Consider the following 22,499-nt stretch of genomic DNA (forward strand, 5'->3'; position numbering starts at 1 on the left):
GCGTCATGTCACGTGACGTCAGACATTCATTTTGTTACAAATCCCTTGATTGGCGGCTAGGTCGCAGTGAAAAAATAGTGATTTGAGCAGGTATTACGGTAATTAGGATTTCAGGACTAGATATTTGTACTGCGGATTGTAATTTATTAATATTAATAACTTCAACAACTGACATTACAAGTAATCTACATTCAAATTATTTTTCATACTGCGCAAGGTTGTCTACCCTGCCGCACTTCAATGCAGCGATGTCTGTACCCTTTTCTGGAACTCTACGCAGGTCTGCGGGACTGCTAAGTGCCATTACAAAGCAACTTAAAAATGTCAACTTAAAACCAGTGAATCAGATAACTGTTACATTTGATCCTTTCCATCACAACGCAAGTTCAATTAGGTAAGAAACCAGAAAATTTGCGACAATTCTGAAGAAAACATTCAATTGTTTTATTGAACTTCAGCATACATCAAGCCCTCTCTACCTTTCTTGACACACATTTTTACTTACCATTACATTGTCCGCACCCGTATGTTTTTCCAAGCATGGAAATGGTCCCTCTTCGGTTATTAGGAACCTCGACAGTTGGCTTTGGCTTTGCAGTAGCCATAGTCTTCATTTACATAGAAATAGATAGAAACATTTAGTCTGGTGCATAGGATTTTAGTGGGTATATATGTAGATGATTTTTCCTACTTGCTAAACATAACTACATGTATTTCATAAGTTGAGGAAATCTAGTTTTCTGAATGGATACTTTGTATTAATGAATTCCTAGATTTTGTCATGCATTTGATGCAAAACATGTGTACTTAGAAATAATATCATTTTTCAGGGATTTCCTCTTCTTCCTAGCTTCACCCAAAGTTTTGCAGACCAACCATAATTGCCGGCTGAAAACATCCATTCAGTGCAACAGGGCCGAACCCACCGTGTCCTTTTCTCTAGGTAATGCTCACGCGCTAATTCTGTAAAGATTTTTTACGTGTAATATGTGAAGAATGTGTGTTGTAGCAGCGAAATGAACCATTACACAATTATTATGCTGACCTTTTGCTAAGTGTTAATGTCATGCTATATTTTTTTTCAGGGAACGGTGAAACAGTGCAATTCAAAGGTGAACACCTAACGGCTTTAGAGATACTGCAATTATATAATAAGCACATCACCCCTCTTGCACCAGTAGAAGAAAAGTCGAGTTTACAGACTAAGTCGGAAAAGACAGGCTCCAAAAAAAGGAAATAGGCATATAGATTTCTTAGTTTTCTTCATTGTGTTAGTTGCGCGAACATCTCACCATGCAGAAGAGTCAGTACAACATGAAAATAATAGACACACTATATAATCAGGTACCAGCATTTACTGACGTGTTTGATGAAGATACTTGGTACATTTTTGTTGCGTGCTTTGCTGCAAGCACTATTGTAATAGTATTCATTATTTCCCGATTTGTAACACTGAAACCTGTTGATTAATCTTAGTGTGTACTTTTACATGGTTAGCGCTAGTCATTTAAGTTGCCAAGTCAACGCTTGTGATAGAATTTCTGTTAAATATATGCTGCGTAATAAAGGGCGGTATGAATAATTTGGCCTCGTTTACGTATTTACAAAGTGTATTTAGCATTTATTTACTTTACAGTGATCCTTGCCGAATGACATCTCACGTATATGGAAATTAACGTGTATGTCTTTGTCAACAATCTTGAATGTGACCAATACAAAATGTCCTCCATGTAGAATCGAACCAAATAAACAAATATCTTAATATGTTACAAAAATATATTATGTTGTTATAATTATGAGAAGTGTAGTTCCTAAATACTTCCCTACAGCATAGTGTATAATTTAGGGTCAAAATTGTAAATTTGACACATTCGGCATTCTTTAAGATATCGCGCCTTCATGTATGTATTGGTAATATGAAAACCTGTCGCGGTTGATGCCTATCATAAACATGACCCATTGTTCACGAATTATCTTGAAATATTTCAATTATTCTTGATTCCCGGCCATTACTGAATGTATACATGCACGGATACAAGGAAGATGCGCCACCAGCTTGACCTACCGTACGGCAACATTGCAATGTGAAGGTCGCGCAGAATTGCTGCATTGAAAATATAAACAATAACTAGTGATGTCACTGACAGCATTCAATGACTTACATTTGAGGTGATTCAGTCCACGAAGAAGCCAGCGATAAGCAATAAATTCTTTTCGAAAGCCATCGTCTTGCAAGTAAAGCGTTGAGATAGTAGCTGTATGCAGACTTTTGCGTCCAATCGATAAATGTCTACACACCGCCTCGCAGGTGACGCGACGATTTCCGTTACCTGTTATATGAAACGCAAAGCACATGTAGGTGGAAGATAAAGTTTTAATGCGTTGATATAACTCGAAACATGCTGCTCTAGCACAATAATGTTAATTTACATAAAGACCATCAATAGACGGGCGTGACAGGCCGCTTGTCTCATGAACGATTGAATCGCGCATGGCGATGTTTTATACCAGCTGACATTGGCAATTAACCAATCATGAAACAAATCAAAATTCCGCTTTTTAAGTTTGAAAAGATACACAAAAATAAATTTATTCGTAATATGATCCTCCAGTGTGGCAACATTAGAGGAATATGACTTATTTTAGCTTTAAGTTGCCTAAGCTGAGATATATACTAACAGAGGTATTTATACCAAGTTTTAGGAACCAATTTTAATTCATTCATGACAACAATACCCACAGACGTAGATGCAATAAAATCATCCACCCGCTCCTTTCAATTTTTTGCTGATGGCAGTAATTAATTGAAATGGGGCAAATTCCAGAAAGCAACATAGTTTTGAAATACTCAGGAGAATATCTAATTTTAATGTTCTTTTGCTTGAGACATCAGGATGTCCTGGATATTATTAAACTTTCAATTTGCTTCATAAATTTCTGACGCAAGTGAAAATATCAGTTTGGATGACTGCCGTCCAATTTGTTTGATTATTTTTATAATTCATGATCCTATATATTCACGCCCGAGTAAGTAAGAATTTCATGTAATACTTGTTCGTATTACAGATAATTCTTCGGCCTTTTATCAGTCGCGCATTCTGGGTGAAGTCATGTAGACACCCCCCTATCCTAAGTTCCCTCTCTCGTTGTGATACGTAGGTGCCTAATTTTCAAAACACTGAAAGGATTTCACAGCATTTATTACTAATTAATATGCGCAAGGTTCAACGATTCAGTGCCCATGGGCTATACACCTAAATGTAATTGTCTATAGGTAGCTGTTAATTGCATCTAATCTAAATGAAACTAAATATACATATCCCACTCCATTGAGTATTTTTGTGATATCATTTTGTTTACTTCCATGATTTTGTGAGAAAACATTTTTTAATTCTCACATGATAATTTCAATAATGACCACTTATGTAGAATTTAGTTGAGCAACTTATTGAATGTTTTCTTAGTTTTTGAATTGCCTTAAAACCATCAAATAGTCTCAATCATAATTTTACCTGATAGTGCTCTACTTTGGCACATTCAATGACTTGTCTTCAGTCCCAATCACTAAAGATATGTACAATGTTGGCACGGTAGTTCATATAGTTTCTCAGTTTGACATCTACCTTGTGACATTTTATGACAACATAATTCTTTTTCTCCAATGAGAGCTTAAGGAGATTCTCAATAGCAAACTCCCAGTACCTGTTTTGAACACTAAGGGTGTGTGAGAGAATTAATGAAAGGGAGAAATCTAGACTATTCCAGCAAAAGTAATAAAAGTCTAGTAAGTAATTCCTACCTCTCCCATCCATATATATCCTATTCACTGTTACATACATGAAACAACATCTGACAGACTTCTATACAAATTCTCACCACCACAGTCACCATACCAGAACCCAGTCAAACCTGCATATCAAATACAATCAAATCAAAGCTGCAAAGCCTAAGACCTGAGTCAATGGGACTAAACCTATGTTATATAATATCATAAACACATTAATCAACCCAAAGGTCAGTATGGTAGGTGATAGTAGAGTTCACCCAGTACTAATATAGTACCACAGAAATACGAAGATATGAGACAACACAGTTTAAGGCAAATAAAAAATTTCTGAGAAAAATTATTATTGTGTTTGGATTAATTAATTGAGTAGCTTCAGGTGTGATGTGGTGGAATTAGAATATAATGAAGAACTGATTGTAGCACTTTTCCACTTGAAATGTTATTCAGTGGAAAAGGGCTGTGGTCAGTGATTTAATGGAGATAAAATATTACATATGTGTAAAAAACCTTTGAAAATACCTATGTACATTATAAAAATGCATATATATATATATATATATATATATATATATATATATATATATATTTGGAATCTTCTCTGTGTATGAATACTCTGAATTTCTATTTTTGTGATGTGTCCTATATTTTCATGGTTCACCAGTCCTTGGGCCAAAAAAATTATTATTTATATATTTTAGATAATCCAATCCATCAGTCTTAAAATACAGGAAATGGTATTTGTAGAAATATGTATCACCTTGTACTTGATTCTGCATTATATTTTTGCGGTAGTTGTGTTTAGTGGGTAGTGCTGTTTTACAAAAATACGAAACCAGAAAAAATAGATAAATTCTTCCCTTTATAAATGCTTGCCCATGCAGGACAAACCTTTCTTATGTCATAGAAAGTGGGAATTTAAATATGTATTTTCATGAATTTTAGTGAGCAATATTATAGAAAATATCCAACAGCATAAGAAGTTCATTATAGGATTCCAGTGTGTTTTTTCTTTTGATGACTGAAAGGATTGACTGTTGGTCATAATTTAACAGATTTTGAAAATGTATGAATGTACATGTTTTCTGGACCGCCAGATCTATTTAACAATACACAACCTAGAATCTTACTAAGCCATACTTGAGAATAACCATCCAAGCACCCAAGGGGTCAAATCATCAGCTTTATGATAACCATATCAGCAGGAAGTGAGAAATTGCCAGTTTGGGTGGGTAAAATAGAAAGGACAAGATTTGCCATTGTGCTCATACTGTATGCAAACTTTTGATATTGTGATAACAATTTGGGAAATGCGTAAGTTGTATAAAAAGTGAATAATGAAGGCTTTCGCAGGGATGGATTGGTCACATCAATGCTGTACAATTCTACAAATTAAATATTTATTATGACCAAGGTTTTGCTTACTACAGCATCATTATCACCTGATGATGCTGACCTAAGCAAAACCTAGGTCACAATAAATATTTAACTTGGAGGAATTGCCTATTTTTTGTGATCTCTTGGCGATGTTTTGTTTCCACTCCATGTTCCCATCATCTTCAGATATGAAACAAAGTTTATTGGATTTCTCCCATATGATTCCATTTTGATGGGCAATTGTTTCACTAGTATTAAAGTCAGTGAAACCATCATCCAAACAAAATGGATCAAAGTGGGAGCAGTCTGATAACTTAGATATTCGACATAAATTACATTTGAACAAAAAGTTCTGTTCTAAATTGAACATTTACAATGGAAAATCAATGATCATACACTAAGTAGTTTCAGGGTCACCACTTGTTTCTGATTTAAATATTCCTAAACTTCTCCAGGTTTTATGAACTCAAAATCAGATTTTTTTAGGCATCTTTCCTTTAAGTTTAAATTGATGCACCATTAAATAAATGCCTCCAAGTTTTATGCATGGACTTAAGAAGTAGAGTGTCTTGCTCAATCTGACTGAAGAAATCTACAAGAATAGGTTACCAATATTGAACTTTACCACAAAATATAAGATTTATTCTGACATTTGATTGGGCTCACTGAGCCTTCACCAGTAGTTGTAGTGGCCAACACCTTAGACCATTTTCACCCTCAGGGATGGTTAGTAATTTGGTAGTAGGATATTTAGGGAATAGAGGAGAGAAACACAATATTGACATTGACCTATTCTTAACAAAATATTTCAAGGGGCCCACAATTTGATGCCTTATCCAAGTGATGGTGTACTCCCGGAAACTGATGCCGCAACTTTGTTCAGTAATTGCAAACATGTACATACCATGCATTTGGATTTTATTAATTTAATTATTCACATTAAATACTACATTTTTTAATGTATACCATAACTTAGGTTCATACCCACGGTCCATAGGTCAAGTTAATCGGTACACCATAACCAATGAATGATTGTACCAGCTCTGGTTGATTCGTGCAATAAATTATCGGCCTATAAACTATATTTTATTGCTAATAATACATTATTTTAGGTCCAAGTCATCCCTAATTTGTCTTCACAGCAAGACTGGATCTACTGTGGGCTTAAACAATAGATGGTGCCAAGTTAAATATATTTCTACACACCATAAAGGAGCACCATACATGTGCTCAGTTGTCATTCAGCCACTCAATTTTCTTCATAGAAATGTACATAGTAGTACACATATAAACCACAAACACAGTAATCAACTCTAAGGTCAGTTAGGTAGGTGATGGTAGAGTTCACCCAGTACTAAGCCCGATACGGCATGTGAAATTAACAATCCGAGTAGGGTGGCCAGTTCCTTTCCCAGCACCGGTTTCCCAAGAAGATCTGGTATGCAAAAAATCACTAAGCTTAGGTGCAGCTGATGGTCCACAGAGAGGCTTGCCAGGAAATCAAACCTGATATATATATATATATATATATATATATATATATATATATATATATACTTGTGTGTTAATGTGCAAATTTCAATTAGGGTGCTAAAAATATTGTAAGTAGAGTGATATTCTGTGCTAAATTGAAATCTGGGCTCATATAAATTAAATTCAACTTAAGTAAAACTATGAGCATCGCTATGGTGAAGTGTATGCTTACACATTTTTCTTGTGTGGTTCCATACAAGCAATGATGATAAATGAAGACCAGCAAACTTAATATTGAGATTTTTTTAATTGATATGACAAATTTTTTCACACAACTTAGTACCATAAACACAATAATCAACCCAAAGGTCGGTTTGGTAGGTGATGGTAGAGTTCACCGGGTACTAAGCCCAACAGCGTGAGAAAATTCACACATCAGTGTAGGGGGGGCAGTTCCTTTCCCTGCGCTGGTTATGGGTTCCCAGGAAGATCTGGTACCCAAAAAATCACATAGCTAGGGTGGAGCTGTAGGTGACCAGAGACTTGCCTGGGAATCGAACCCTCCAGTCAGCAGTCCAACGCTCTACCCTCTAGACTACCGCTACCCCATAACAATTTAAATGGAGTTTACATTTTATGAAATTACCACTGAAAAAGTCTCTATTTTTCAGTGGCTATCATCATACTTATTTTTCCCCCGTAAGAAAGGCAAGACTCAGGTTTTTTCCTGGAATGTTTGCACATACATTAATGATCATTAAAAGCAATCCTGTAAGTTTAGACCACCAGTCTTTTTTGGCATATGCTTTCAACTGAAATGGATGCATTTTTGAAGTTTAAGGCATTTTTCTTTTGATAAAAGTGAAGTTACGAAGGAAATACTAAATACATTTCAGCTACACATTGCAGTAGCTATGGGATTTTACCTAAAGATTTTGTACTAAATAAATGTTGCGTCTACAGGAACTTTCATGAACACTAAAGTCTGGTAGTTTCAAGGCTTGGCTGATGGATACTTCTGAAAACTCAAATAAGCACACAGCGTAAGCACTTTGGAGTTTGCATCAAATTTTCCACCATTCTTTTGAAATTCATAAAAATGCACATGCACTGAATTGGAATCAAAATTACCCATGCTAAACAATTGAATTGATATTTCTCATTGCCCCTTTCATGTTTACGATCTGATATACTTCAAGAGTTTTCAATTCTAGTATATCTGAAGAGTTCTTCATTCACCCAAAATGTAGTTTCCAGTAAAATAATTAGCGTCAAAGCCATGATAATGTTCAAAAGAGTTGCTACAAAGATATTCCACTGGTTTAATGAACAGTTCAAGCAGTAATCATGTTTGCCTCTATCCACCCATTACGATTTTCAAAGAATAAGAAATGGTGTACATGTAGACCTTCATAGCAAAATTTACCTTTCTCTCATTTTTGTTACTCAACTTATTCCAAAGCAATAATCAAAATCTTTTAATCACGAGGGTGAATAATTGATGAATATCAAAGCATCCACAAATGAATAAAAGTTAATTTAATTCTAATTCAAATAAAAACACTTAAAATACCAACTGCCCATGGATATCACTGCAAATCAAGTAAACTGTGCAATGTCAAGTAGTATTTCTTAAACAAGAGATTAAAATCATTACAGTCCATTTGCAGGCAACTGAATGACACTTTCTACTACACAGGTAGTCTAGTCCATCTCAGGTATTTTGGGAGGTAATACTTACTCAGAGGAGAGACATGCACAAGCAGTAAAACCATAGAAAAATGAGTGAATGGAAGGGGCGAGTTGAAGAGTGGATCACCTCCTACAACAAAATGAGGGAGCTGGTTCATATCTGCCTATGTGTCCGCAAAATACAACTTATTTTGAGCAGCTTTGATTAATGGCATGAACTCTGCAAAAGATATTTCAGGTTAAAATGAATTTTTGTCAGCAAGAGATTGAAGATATATTCAACAAAAATAATGAGATGTTTCACCTAAACGAGCATATAATTGGGTCTGGACCTTGAATTCACCTGCACTTGGAACAATTAGGCAAGGCACTACAGAGAATAAGATGGAATGAGGAAGCATCCTAAACTTGGGACTCCCCCAAACCAAAATAAATCACTGAACAAGACTCACACTTACCCTTCAAAATGTTCCTCTATTCAGCAATCCTGTCCACTTTCATGCCATCATTGGCCACCATTATTGTAAATTGACTGAAGGTGACCATACAAATCACAAAAATAAGCCAAATAATTACTAGTCATTCCTTCAAGAAAAAATAACTATTTAATAACAATTTTAATCTCCTAAGAGCTAATTTATCCAACATTATTCTTAAAATAAGAACTGAATGAAGTTGAAATGAGTTTTTATTGAACAACTACACTTTTCCAAAGAATAATTTACTGTACAACATTTCTATAACCTATTTGGTGATATTTCAATCATCTGATAATGCATTAATAAAGTGGAAACTGTTTAATTTTATAAAATTGTTCAGTGGAAAAGTATGATTTTTCAATAAAATAATTACTTCACCTAGCAAATTCCTTAATTGAAATATTAGTATGCAACCTCCATACTTCTTTGTGTAAAGAAAGCAGAATTGAGTCTGCTGTCCTTTCTTCATAACCAACAATGAATACAGTTATATAGACGTGATGAATGAGTAGAATTATAACGCCATAAAAATATTTCACGGTTAATTGGCCTCAAGATTTTCAAATAATATATCCATTTCCTCTTATTATTTTCCCATGCAAGTATGTACCAATGAGAATTTTAGAGCCCTTGCGCATAAAAAAAGTACATCAACAGAAAGTGCAAGGCTAACATTTCCTAATTGAGGTGCATGAATATGTTATATACAAAGGATACCAACAAAATACAACATTCCCATAATTAAGTAAATTTTAAATGAGTGAAAAGTTAAATCTTGTAAGACTCTGTGGTGGATATCTAAAAAAAATATCTTGTTGGTAAATTATTTCAGCGATGTATATTTGGTGAATTCCATTAAGTTTTACTTATGCTTCAATTAGGAGCCATTGTTATAAAGATCCAGCCAGAATAGATGACCAGATTACATTTAATTGCATCTAGAACTCATACCTTCCATTACTATTTGAATACTTCCCTTCATCTCAAGGATATAGCATTAAAACTCTGAAGATGAGTTTTCCTCCATTGTAGAAAGTACACAACTGCGTGCTTTGACAACTCGTTCATATATTTTCAGATGATATAAGTTGTCAAACGTATAGTTAATACAGGTCAGACAACTTGGTCATAGGGAATGTATTATGGTTAAATAAACACAAATACTGCAAAAAGTATACAGTGTAAAGACAAATTAAAAGTTTGCTTATATTTGAAAATCTGGCCTTATTGCAAAATTCCCATACAATTTCCAACATAAAATAGGACAACAGATTCAGTGATACTCCTTCAGCATCACTTTCTCAGCAACATAATATTGACTGACACTCTTAGTGTGATTGTTTACCATCAGCCATTTAAAAATTCCAGAAAAAAGGAGAATACTCAAATTTTCCCTTCCTGATTCTTTCTTGGTCTGTAACTATTTTGTTTTGTAAATTCATATGCACTGCCTTAGCCTTTGTATGATTTTGAACATTTTACATACATATATATACTTAGAGTAATGATAATTTCCAAACTTTTCAACCATATTTTGCAAATGAGATATTGCAGAATTAAAGATTAGCTGAAAATTATTTTTCTCAAAAATGCCAAACTTTGAATGTGAACAATGACAGTTCCCTTATATCCTTCTTCTCCTTTTTATTGAAATATCTCAGCCAATTGGCATTTACTCTAAACAAAAAGAATGACATACAATAAACTAATATTATATAATCACATTACACAGAATCTACGACAGATACAAAACAAGGAATTCACAGCTGCTAGAATTTTCTCCAAGTGTTGGAAAAGAAATTGCAAATTTCAATATTGTTTGAAGATTTTACAAAGATATACGCTCATGAAGGTTTATTATATGGCCCATCAATATTGTGAAGAAAATGAAGGAGACAACAAGAAGGGAGCAACATTATTTAACATACAAAAAGGTAGGACAATGCCTCTATCAAAAGATTTCATTAAAATTCAAGCTTTAAAAAAATATGACACTATTTCACAAATAAATCCAAAAGAATCACATCAATCAATTAAATCATTTTCAAAAAGTCAAAGAAATCTTCAATACAAAATAAAATATTTAAATATGAGGTAGCCATTGCTTCAATGATACCACCTCATTTACAGAATTAACTGGTGAAAGTCACACCTTTGAATAGAAATTTTGAAATAGTAGCCACAACAATAAATCACTCAGTCACATGCTTGTTTAACAACCAAGTGGGAACAAAGTGAAGCTTTTACCTGTTGAAAATAGTACAGCTTCAACTTCAAAACTTATAGAACGATGCAAATGGTAATGTGAGAGGTGAGGAAAAATTCAATGGTAACATGTTTACACAACTACTTTTACTTTCCCAGGGCCACACCATCACTGGCAACAATGACAGCAGTCTGAGATTGCCGACCAGTTGACTGTGCAGGCATGTGGACACTTCATGCATTAGCAGATCATGAAAAAAAAAGAAACTAATTTAAATATATGAATTTTAAAACACTGAGAGTAATACATTTTTAGATGATACTTTTATACTGCAGAGCAGTAAATACAATGATGAATCAAATTCGCTGGACATAATGAAACCTTGCATAAAAGCTTATTTTGAGTAGTTTTTCTAAAGCTAAGAGAGGAGCAATTATTGCTGAACATACAAATAAGAAATGAACAATGGCAAATGGGAAAATAATATTATGAGGAATCAAAATGTAATGTTAACAATTGAAGAATAAAATAGACTAATTCATTAATTAAAGAATAACTTTGACAAACGGGGCGAAGAAGTCAATAGAAAACAAAAGGACATGAAGAGAGTGACTAATTAGAGGACAGTCTTAGGCATAACATAAAATTGAAGACCATAATGGAGGAAACCGTGGAAGATATGAACTACTGTGATGAATTATAAAAATCAAGTGATGGCAGATGCCAGAGCAAAGAACTATAAAGACTTGAAGACATTTTCAGCATGTAGAATAGCTGAGAAGGGCTGCTACAAAGCAAACCACTGGTTGATAACCTAGGATAATCGAAACATAAACCAGCATTAACTTTCCTTATATTTGCATGATTTCATACATTTTCCTGAGTTTTCATAGGTTCACTGCCTAACATGGATCCAAGTATTTTTTAAACTAAGACATCACTTAAACTAGATTTGCCATGATGGTTTATTTCCTTAAATGAAGTAGAAGTGCCTTACTGACATTTAAGTCTTTTCATACTCTCTCTCCTCACACCTTTGGTACCAGCATTAAATCATTCTTATGAGGATCTACAATAATCGGACAAATTATCTTTCAATGTATTAAGTTTAATAATAAGTTTATTCTGATAAAAAAATGTTTTATCTTGATCTCTGGGCTCTTAATGTGATTACTCATCCGAATACACATCAGTTTCACCAGCAAAACTGTTCGTCTACTTATGCTAATGACTGTGGTGAGAACCCAGTTACTCAGACAATTTATAGCTAGTATTATAATGCTTTGTAAGTTACTCCCCAATTTTGCTCAAATGGCATCACAGATTTAAATAAAATACTCAAATATTAGTCTTTCAGTTGCCCAGTGACCATTGTCAGTAGGATATTTTTAAACATGAAAGGAGCATTAACTTAGATTTAAGGTCTAGGCTTGATCATGACAAGTTAACTGACATATACAAAATTTTATTACAAAAGATTATCACTGGTTGAATTAAGAACTGAACATATTGTTTATCAAAAGATAAAAAAGCTAAATTTCAACATTTTCATACAACACCCACTTTTTCCCAAGACCCAAGTTGAATGACTTTCAAACTGAATATAATTAAATGTCCCCACTTCACAGATAATTTCCCACTTCACACATATTTTTGCAAACCTTAAGTCATAAGTTAGACTTCTGGTTATTCACATCAATTTCAATAAGAAATACATATAAAAATCATTTTTTAGAATTTCAGGGTTCATTTCTTTTGCAAAATTAAATTTGAAATGTGGTTCATATGAACCCAGTTGAAAGGTCAAAGAGAAGTTTATTGAATGAACATTTTTTCTTACTATCATCAAATTTTGTTTTATAAAACCGCAAAAACTTTTACAAAATATTCCAAAATTTCTTACATTCAGCTCCATTTGAAATGAAGAATATATGGGGAGAAACATCTCAGCATTGACCATCTTCATCAATAATTCTCATGGGCAGAGTTTCAACAATGTTGATATACACATCAATTGACCTTTTTTTAGTGCTAGACAATTCCACGTAGTACTGTAAAGGGGTTGACTAAAGACTGGCATTAAAATACCAAATTCTGATAATGTTAATAGTATTATTAAACATATTTGGAAAGAAGTTCTTTAAACAAAGAACTGCTTAGTATTATAAAAGTATAATTTTTTCTTCCTTGGCAAAACCCCCTACTATATATTTGACTATTTTATTTACCTATTATAGGAAGCCTATATTTACATATAAGCTTAGGAACACATTTCTCCTTTAACATCAATATTTATTAGATAGATATTAGATAGCTCACCTATATCATTCAATAGTACCACAATATAATAGACTATTTCTTGATACTACTTAGAAACATGTTTATTCAAAATGACCTGGATCAATTGGAGGAAATAATTGTGGACGTTCCCAGAATGAAACATTTGATAATGATGGGGGATTGAAAATTGGCAGTAGGTGAAGGAAAATATGTTAATGAGGTACAGCATAACAGGTTAGGAATGAGGGATGACCATGGAGAGAAAGCAGTAGTGTTCTGAAGGAGATAGGGTTTAATAATAATGAACTCTTGGTTTAAACACCATAATAGGTATACATGGGAAATTCCCAGGGATTCCAAAAGATATCATTTAGACTACATTATGGTTAGAGACAGATTTAAGAACAGTTGACACAGTTTTCCAGGAGTGAATATAGATTCAGAGCATACATAGAATTGATGAAGTGTAATGCCAAAATCAAGAGAAAACAGGGAACATGGATGAGGAAATGGAATGTTGAAGGTATAATTAGAACAGAGAGGAAGGGGTTCCACATGGCAGTAGAAAATAGAAGGGAAAGTTTCAAAAAAGGGAGAGGGCAAGAAAACCATGGATTACAGGTGAGCTAATAGATAAACAGGCACGAGAAGGTAAGGGAATTATGTGAACATGGAATCAGGTAATTCAAATAAATAAATAATAAACTGAGGCAAGAAACTAATGTGGCAAAAGAAATATGGCGAAAGATGCAGGGAGGATACTCAAGAGTTTAAAAAGGAAGGTAGAAACGGGTGCTCTGTACAGAAAGATGATTGGACCAGATGCTACTAAATATTACACCACTTAAGTAAAGTTCTGTATCACTTAAGAAGTCAAGAAGCTTCCAGTCTCATTTCAAAAAGCAAATGTGCAGAAAAATGCTCACCCGTCAGTAGTTCCAATTGGATTACTCAAGGAGCCTTTAGAGGAAACACTAACTTCTTTCTTCAGAGAATTCCCAGCTGAGGTCACTGAATCCAAACCAAGTTCTGAGAGGGCTCGGAGAGCTGTTAATGCAGCCTTTGAAGAAATTGTTGTTATCAAATTTATAAATGTGACATTATGCTACATAATTATAAACATATAAATCTCCCTTTACACTTCAAGTCCATGATCTGATTAATTAACCCATTGGTATAAAAAGCAGGTAATTCACAAGCCTGACTCCTTTTACCTTAAGATATAAAAGTGCTGGATAAAATAACATTTAATCATAAACCTGGTAATAAAATTGCATTTTGAATAGAACTCAACAGCTAAAAATAAATTCCAAATGAAAATTTTCAGAAAAGGAAATTCCATAGAAAATTAAGAGAAAATTCAATAGGGTTTTCTTACCAATGATGAACAGTAGGGCTCAAGAGTAAATGCAAGATTTGATAACCAAGAAATGTGATCACATCATGAGATCTTTTTACAGTGAAACCCACCCCAAATTTAACTCCTCTAGTCATCAGAAAAACAAATAACAACAATCATTGGCATGATTGTGTGACGATGCTGCCACTATAATGACAATCCCTCACTATAATCTCCATGTAATTAGGATCTCCTATCAATAATTAATGGAATACATTGTTTTCCTTCATCCAATTTCCCCCTAAATTATTGGGAACTATAGATAGAGACAAATTCACAGTTTTCCACATAACTTTTTCCTTATCATTATTTCAAATTGTTCACATAGATTTATTTCTGTGCAGGTAGCCCTCAAGTTGAGAAAGCCATTGCTTGCGTAAATCTGCACTTACATATGTGGCCACTGTCCAAGAAGATTCCCTTTTGCTTCAGTAGTTTTTCAACACCAGTACAACAAAAATCTAATTTACATAAATATACCTGGTTAGATACATCATATCAATACACTAAACATATCACAGCACCTGGGAATAAGTTAAAAAACAAGCATGAATAATTTTTGGAACCAATTGTGCCTTGAGTTCCTTGGTATCATGAGATTTTCAGCAAATGATATCAGTATCCCATAACTTCATTAAGCTTACTCATGCCCTTGATTTTGCAGAGGAAGTATAAGACAACAAGCAATTTGCTCTGCATAAATCAGTGAACTAACATACTTTTTTCATAGACATCGTCACGAAAAAATGAGGAAGTTAAAATTCCTCTTTAACTCTCTCTGCCCTCCTCCAAAGTCCCCAGTGTACATTAGTCGACCTCTCCTCTGTCTCCTGGGCCCTTATATCAAACGGTTAGAATGGAGGAGGGGAGGGCATGTTTTGTTTGTTTGCTTGCCATTCAAGGCCATCAGGTACTAGCTAGCATACTTGCTAGATCCTGTTTACTTCTTGCAAACATATTTTTCAGCAGCTAATGACTTTGCTCAATGATCATTTGCATATAGTTCCTACAATGATTTAATACCAAATGTTCCCAGATTTAATGGAAAGTCAATAACTACAAGTTAACAAAGATGTTGGCGAAATAATAAATTTCAATATGGGATTAAGTTATGATATACTAGAACATTGAATGAGAAATTGGGAAAAAAACATGGTTGCACTTCTTCAAGGCAAAAGGGCCTTCAGTGGAGATTCTGCCAGTTATAACATCATTTGGCAAAAGCTAGCTAAGAACATAAGGTATAGACAACAATGTGATAATGCAATATTGACGGCAGGGCAAATGCTCATCACAACCTTCTATTTCTTCAGTCATTGACATCATGGGTGAATTGCTATGGTGTTATTGATATTCCAGCAAGAAAGTGAATGTGTGTAAAAGTGTAAAAGAAGATGCATGTGAGTACATTAGAGTAGGAGTGCAATAGTGTATTTTTGAGCATATGACAGGGCGATTGCAAAATTTTGATGACAAAGTATTTACAGTGGAGTTAGAAATACCATGTGGATAGACTGGTTTACACACAGACTGGTTATGTATCTTGAATAGAATTAAGTGCATTCATCAGGGGTATTAAATTGTTTGCTTACGTTAACATAAGTGATTGAATTTTACAGGGTACTGCATGAAATATGCCACAAGATTTTTGCTGTATTTCTCTGCCTCTACCAAAGCAACTTTTGACTTAAATAAATTTAAACTCCCGAAGTCAGTGTTGTATTACATTAATACTCAGGAATTGCTGATATAAGTTTCGTTAATAATTTACTCACAGTAAAATAATCACAAAGGTCTTTTATCGGGGAGCTCACTCACTGAGAAATGTTTATAGTTTGAATGAAATGGGAAAAAATGATTAAAGTTACTTCAGGTGAATTTTGCTTCACAAATGAATTGTTTATTGAATAATAAATACTATTTTAAATGCAGTGAGAAATATTTACTAAATGTCTTGAACATATTCTTGATCATCAAGGTGGCAATCTCAGAGGGTTGAAATTACTATAATATCACTAATGGCATTCATTTGAATGTACATAGCTAGAAAGCAACCAATAATACTTTATCAACTTTTCTCAGCCAAATTTGAATTCACATATTTGGTTTCGCTGAGGGCTTGTAATAACATGGCAAAATAAATACACTATTCTTCCTGTGAATTCAAAAAATGTGAAATTAATTCCATATTTTATTGACATTAAAAAAGAAGAAAAATAACATAAATGCATTGTTTACTCAAAGTTTTTGCATTGCAGTTACAACTCAGGGTACCAACTATGCCAATAACCACTTACACACATACAATTTTGTATTAATGCAAGAGGCCTTAAAACAGTGTAGAGTCACTTGCAACCTTTATGTTACTTGAATGTTTTAATGAGTCTCTTTCCCTTATGATGAGCAAACTATGAGAGCATTTTCCTTTCACTGGCCAGCGAGTGTTATCATTTGGTTCTAAATGAATCAGGTGCACCATTCTACTATATGCATCTTCAGTACATCTACACAATAGCTCATATGTTGATTTGGAGATGTATTTGTTATAAAAATTGTCTTCAGATCTCCCACTCTATTTAAATGGTTTTTTTAGGCAACAATATTGTGAAAAAATTTTGCTCAGAGCTCCTGCTTTTTTTAAAATGGATTTCTGTGGTGGCATCACAGGTACTTGTAGAAAAAAAGATTGCAAATGTAGATGGATGTAGGCCACAATGTTATCATTTCATATACCCTCAGTAATTATGTTAAATATAAAAATGTTTTGCTGATCAAGTTGATGTTTTGAGCTATCATGCAGACAAAAACCTAACACAAACATACAGGCATTATTTGGAAAATAATATATAGATCAAAACTTGCTCATGGGCCTCAAAGCATGTATTTCTGTGAAAATTGCAAAGATAAATTTTATTATAAAAGCAATACTTTCTGCTCTACGGAAGGGGTTAAACTCATTCATAACATTTGAGAACCTTAGAATAAAAAACATACAAAATATAAAGTGTACTATAATTTCCCTATCAATTAAGTAATTATAATACTTATTTAGTTACCTGATCATGCGATGCATCTGTCGTTTTTCCTGCTCCATGACAAACTTGGGGTGGATCAGTTGACAAAGAAACAAGACTAAGAAACTCACTGTGGTTGCCCTGTTCAAAAGATTTAAGAATACATATTTGCAATAATTTAATAATTATGTGAGCTAAATTAAGAAAACTCTTATAACTTAATCTAATTTATACATTGATAATTTCATGAATGAAAAACTATTCAAGAAATTAGCCCAGATTTTATGTCCCAAAGATGTTGTCACATCCTAATTAAGTAAATAATAGCTGAAAGAGTTATTATGCCAGATCAAATGATTCTAAAGTTAGAAAAAATATTGTTATTACAGCGAAACCTTGCTTGATGAGCACCTCGCAGAGTGAGAATTTTACATAACAAGCAAAATGTATTTTAAAAAATGACTCTCTTAATGATCGATGTTTCACATAATGAGTGATGAGGGGAATGCTCAAAATGATTGCATGCATGCTCCTTCAGTTTATGTTTAACACTCATCCTACTAAAACCTTGGTGTCGCTAGTGATGACACATTTTTCCAAACTTCGGTTCAGACACTTGATTTGCAATACTTTCTCATAGTTTAATAATATTTTGTGCATAGTTTTAGAAATGTCCCTGAAGAAATGGGGGCAAGAAGACAGCCATAAGAGAATAAAAATAACCATAGAGATAAAAAGCAAAATCATTGAAAATTAAAAACAAGGAGTGGGTGTGGCTGATCCAGCATACAATCAATTGATTGTCATCAATGAATCGCACTATCCTCAAAAACAAGGATATAGATGCTTCAAAGAGAGTGAATAATATCTTCACAATGGTTATTTATTCTAGAAGATATTAGATATTAACAGTTTGCTTTTCATGTGGATAAACGAAAAGCATTTGCAAGGTGATGCTATTAATGAGAATATCATTTGTGAGAAGGTGAACGTGATATTAGTTGATCTCAATAGCAAGATGTCAGGAACACCAATGGCCGAGGAAGAAGAATTAAGGGAAGTCATGGTGGGTGATTCAAGAAGTTTAAGAGGAGAGCCGGTATCCTCAGCATGAAGAGGCATTGACAAGATGGCCATTCATTCTCTGTTTCATTGAACAATGCCAAGCATCACCCTAATAAGACCTGGGGTATTTACGTAAAATTCTGAAGTATCAGCAAAAACAAATGTCTCTAAATAGCTTTCTAGGAAAAAATAATTAGGAATGTATCGTTAAGAGTAAACATATTATTTTGATGATTCACAAACCTTAACAGTTTATATAATTTTCATATATTCAACAGATTCAGGCGAGATGTTTTTCTCATTATAATTTTCATTTAAAATCTCACCATACTTGCTTAATGGGTGTTTCACTGTATGACAAAGAATTCAGAGCAAATTATGCTCGCTATGCAAGGTTTCACTGTAATGAATTTGCATTTTGTTTCAAGGCAAATGAGAATGATTCTGCATAATAATGAATTAATGTCAATGTGTTAACTTTTAAAACTCCATCTCACTTTAGGAAAGTCAGAAAATTGAACTTGGAAGTTCAGTAGTTGCGCCAAATACATTAGTTGATCTTTTGGCCGCACAACTGGAGAAGCATTATTTTCCTGTTGCCTAGTTTTGGCTCTATGTTCAAGGCCTCCTTTTGACTCGGTGAGGATTGGGGGTGACTGAGTTGGGGAAGGGCGATGGTGATAAGCTCCAGACTTGAGAAGAGCCTCAGCAGTGGGTGATGTACCACCTCTTAAGAGCTCTTTTGCTATTGTGGCTGTTGTCTGGAGATTGGCAATTCTTCCTCCAGAGGAAGACTGCACACTTCTCGCCCCCACATCTGAAAAAAACAGGTGTAATGTAAATGTAATTCAGTTCTTGGCATTAGAACATGGGAGTGAAATCATATTGAAAAACAATAGTTCTAGACCCAATATTGACATCACATTGGTTTCCAAACACTAAAACTTCATAAAAGATCATATTATTAACAGTGGAGATTCTACGAAATTTTATCAGAACAAAGTATCACACCATGTTTGCTATTAATATATATATCTATGTCTTATTGAGATACAAAAAAATTGAATTTCTTATGTAAAACTGTGGTCCACAATTTTTCATTATTAGTCATACTACGAGTTGAAGTTCTAAAAAGAGCTAATGATCTATTATAAATAGTGTTGTGAGAAATAGGAATTATAAAGCTCCTTCGTTATAGTTACACTAGAAGATTTTTTACAATGTGAAGAAATGCTGGGTAAAAAGCTGGATGAGGATTTTATTTGCTTATTAGCACATTGAAAACCCCACTACTTTTGGACTGTGCCCCTTGATTCAAGTACAAAATTTAATGTAATGCACATCTATGTAACTGAATCACTCTAGAGCTTATTGAAATTAGAAAAAATAACAATTTTCACTTCCAAACATACTTTTGATAACAGAATATCTTTACATACCAATTTGTTATGAATCTCAAAAATATCATGCATTACTTTTCCTCTATTTTCTTACCTTCTCATCACAACAAGGCTATAAAATCATAGGAAATAAATTACTCTTAACTATATTTATAAAAGATATTATAAAACATTTATCAGGTCATACATGTGTATCAATAAACTTTGTACAATCATGTGTAAAATTTTAAACTTATGAAAATCAAGAAGATTGCATGTAATTTTGCAGGCGTGAAACCTCTCAAACATAGTACATCTAACTTCTAAAAAAGTTATTAATTGTTTGAAGATGATCACAATATTTTAGCACTGCAACTTGTTATAGCTCAATAACTCTCAATTCACAAAAACTATTGGATCTGAGAACTAAACCTATACAACAAAACAGCAACAGAACTGAAAACTAGCATACTCATCAACATACACAACATAGCAATATTTTTTGAAATCCAGTGTCCCATGTTATTGGTTGAAGAGGCCATTTTTCATACTATACTCAAATTTGATAGGTGAATATTCAACTTCATCTTAAGTTCTCTATATTCAAGTCCATTTTTTGCAGTTTTACCAGCATCCACTAGATTATTCTATCAATAATTCTATTTTCATATAAACTTTATGCATCAATATTAAAATGAGAGGATATAATGAAATAAAATGAGCTAAATTGGAAGATTAATTTAACTTGTAAGTATGTAATTTAGTATTAACTGTACACTTCAAGCACAAGGATAAGATGAGGGATTTCATGCACAAGTACTTGCTGTAAGATTGATTTATGTAGCAAATCCAAGTTATACTTTGAAGGCAGAATCTATAAATTATCCTAATAAATATTGCAATATCAAATTTTCTACTTTTCCAATTTATATACAGTGGCTAAGGAGTTCCTTGTGTGGTCTTAGTGTGGTATTGGTACTACTCACTACTACTTTGTTGCACCTTATAGGAAGTAAATTAAAGTTACTGATGTGGAATGCCCCAAAATAATTTGAATTTGTCATAGGAAAAAAAACAAGTTTCTAAACATTGTGAACCACCTTGTGGACTGTGATGCAACACGCAATTAAAATTACTTTCTGAAATTGTATGAGCAAAACATTTGTCATATCTTGTCCCTTCAAGGCCCTTACAGTGTAAGAGGATGCCTTGGTAGTTTAACTGGCCAACCACTCTGCTGGACATCAGAGGTCTCTCGATTTTAATCCCTGTCTAGGTTTTTTACATGATGAAATTTCTGCATTTTTGATTAATATCAGCATAAGTTAAAAATAACTGCCATAGCATAAAACTGTCCTTGAAAATGCCATAGCACTTCCCACAGTTCTTTGTGTTAGTAATACTAAATTTTTATACACCTATTACACTTCTCCTCTAGTGTTCTTTATTATCTTATTTTTCTAATATTTGTCACTGGAGAACTTTTTTATTATTGCAAAGAGGATTAACCCCATGAATAAATGTCAAGTTAACTCTTGATTATCCATGCAGGGAGTATTCATTTAGTGGATTATTTATGGCACTCTTTCCCAAGCACCTCAAAATTTTAATAAAATTACAATTCTAAAGATAACTTTATGCTTTGAAACATTTAAATATTTTTTTAAAAATTCAAGTTTGAAATGCCTGGGTTTTCTTGCAAGTTTATAATTTCACAAAATAAAAAGTTTTTAATAGTATTTAATGTTTTAATTTAAATATTTCTGTACCATCTGTACATTCCCATTATTGTTTTTCTCATACTCATTAGCTCTGAGAAGTCCATATTTTCCTTTAAGACAAGCAAATACAAAGCTTTACCATGCATCAAGTAAGTCATCAACTATCTACACTGAAATATTTTAATCAGTATCATACCACAAATATAGATACATAACAGGGATTATTTGTCAATACTCATCCTTCACCAGTCATTGTTATTTCCTGGCTATGTGATTGGTTTGCTGAGGAAAATAAGTTAAATCAGAAAAGTTAAATAGAAAATAAGTTCAGCTATTCATTTTATGAAAATTTGTTTCCTCATAAAGCTATAATTCCATCCTTATGAAAATGGCTGAAATACAAAAAAATGTACTTTCCATTGCTAAACATTGCACATTAATCACAATGAATGAAAAAAAATTGTTAATGTATATATCCGTTTATACCACGACCATATTTTCCACATATATATCGGTTGTCTGTGTTTTTCAATTATATGCACTTCATCAAGCATCCATGAGCATGGACAATCGAGGTTTAACTGTATATCTATTCCTTACTAATGAAAGATATAATTATAGCCACAAAAT

The 22,499-nt window shown here is 33.3% G+C and overlaps 4 protein-coding genes across 11 annotated transcripts in view; 2 read left to right on the top strand and 2 right to left on the bottom strand.

Annotated features, from left to right (window-relative positions):
- AGO1 (protein argonaute-2) overlaps nt 1–2,486 on the bottom strand; it is a 41,186-nt gene extending 38,700 nt beyond the window's left edge. The window contains exons 1-3 of one of the 2 annotated variants that reach the window (XM_071584585.1): nt 2,431–2,486; nt 2,163–2,330; nt 506–608 (exon numbers count right to left, since the gene is read on the bottom strand). In XM_071584585.1, the coding sequence (XP_071440686.1) occupies nt 506–605 (100 nt within the window). In that variant the 5' untranslated portion in view covers nt 606–608; nt 2,163–2,330; nt 2,431–2,486. Of the gene's footprint in view, nt 1–505; nt 647–2,162; nt 2,331–2,430 lie in introns of those variants that run through there. The other variant, XM_071584584.1, reaches the window with a different exon arrangement.
- mRpL53 (mitochondrial ribosomal protein L53) lies at nt 44–1,240 on the top strand. 2 transcript variants are annotated; one of them, XM_071584588.1, is made up of 4 exons: nt 44–90; nt 218–394; nt 831–943; nt 1,086–1,240. In XM_071584588.1, the coding sequence occupies exons 2-4, from the start codon at nt 249–251 to the stop codon at nt 1,238–1,240; spliced, it is 414 nt and encodes a 137-aa protein (XP_071440689.1). In that variant the 5' UTR covers nt 44–90; nt 218–248. The 2 variants fall into 2 exon arrangements, with proteins under 2 accessions (XP_071440689.1, XP_071440688.1); XM_071584587.1 differs by having other exon boundaries at nt 54–98.
- On the top strand, nt 1,294–1,777 carry LOC139687440 (uncharacterized). The gene has a single exon (XM_071584589.1). The coding sequence runs from the start codon at nt 1,294–1,296 to the stop codon at nt 1,468–1,470; it is 177 nt and encodes a 58-aa protein (XP_071440690.1). The 3' UTR covers nt 1,471–1,777.
- Nucleotides 2,487–9,980: 7,494 nt separating the features above from the next.
- The window catches only part of stau (double-stranded RNA-binding protein Staufen), a 94,594-nt gene continuing 82,075 nt past the window's right edge, over nt 9,981–22,499 (bottom strand). For all 6 annotated transcript variants that reach the window (XM_071584591.1, XM_071584595.1, XM_071584596.1 and 3 more), the window contains 4 exons: nt 19,267–19,586; nt 17,747–17,845; nt 14,218–14,351; nt 9,981–11,242 (listed from right to left, as the gene is read on the bottom strand). In XM_071584591.1, the coding sequence (XP_071440692.1) occupies nt 11,158–11,242; nt 14,218–14,351; nt 17,747–17,845; nt 19,267–19,586 (638 nt within the window). In that variant the 3' untranslated portion in view covers nt 9,981–11,157. The remainder of the gene's footprint in view (nt 11,243–14,217; nt 14,352–17,746; nt 17,846–19,266; nt 19,587–22,499) is intronic.

This window comes from Hetaerina americana, unplaced genomic scaffold (assembly GCF_022747635.1).
Source record: "Hetaerina americana unplaced genomic scaffold, ioHetAmer1.1.p SCAF_2, whole genome shotgun sequence".
Taxonomy (NCBI): Eukaryota; Metazoa; Arthropoda; class Insecta; order Odonata; family Calopterygidae; genus Hetaerina; species Hetaerina americana.

What these genes read in the sequence shown, in the direction of transcription:
- mRpL53 (XM_071584588.1), top strand. Translation starts at nt 249, where the DNA reads ATGTCTGTACCCTTTTCTGGAACTCTACGCAGGTCTGCGGGACTGCTA. An exon ending in CACAACGCAAGTTCAATTAG is followed by an intron (nt 395 to 830) that starts GTAAGAAACCAG and finishes ATCATTTTTCAG; the next exon opens with GGATTTCCTCTTCTTCCTAG. An exon ending in CACCGTGTCCTTTTCTCTAG is followed by an intron (nt 944 to 1,085) that starts GTAATGCTCACG and finishes ATTTTTTTTCAG; the next exon opens with GGAACGGTGAAACAGTGCAA.
- LOC139687440 (XM_071584589.1), top strand. Translation starts at nt 1,294, where the DNA reads ATGCAGAAGAGTCAGTACAACATGAAAATAATAGACACACTATATAAT.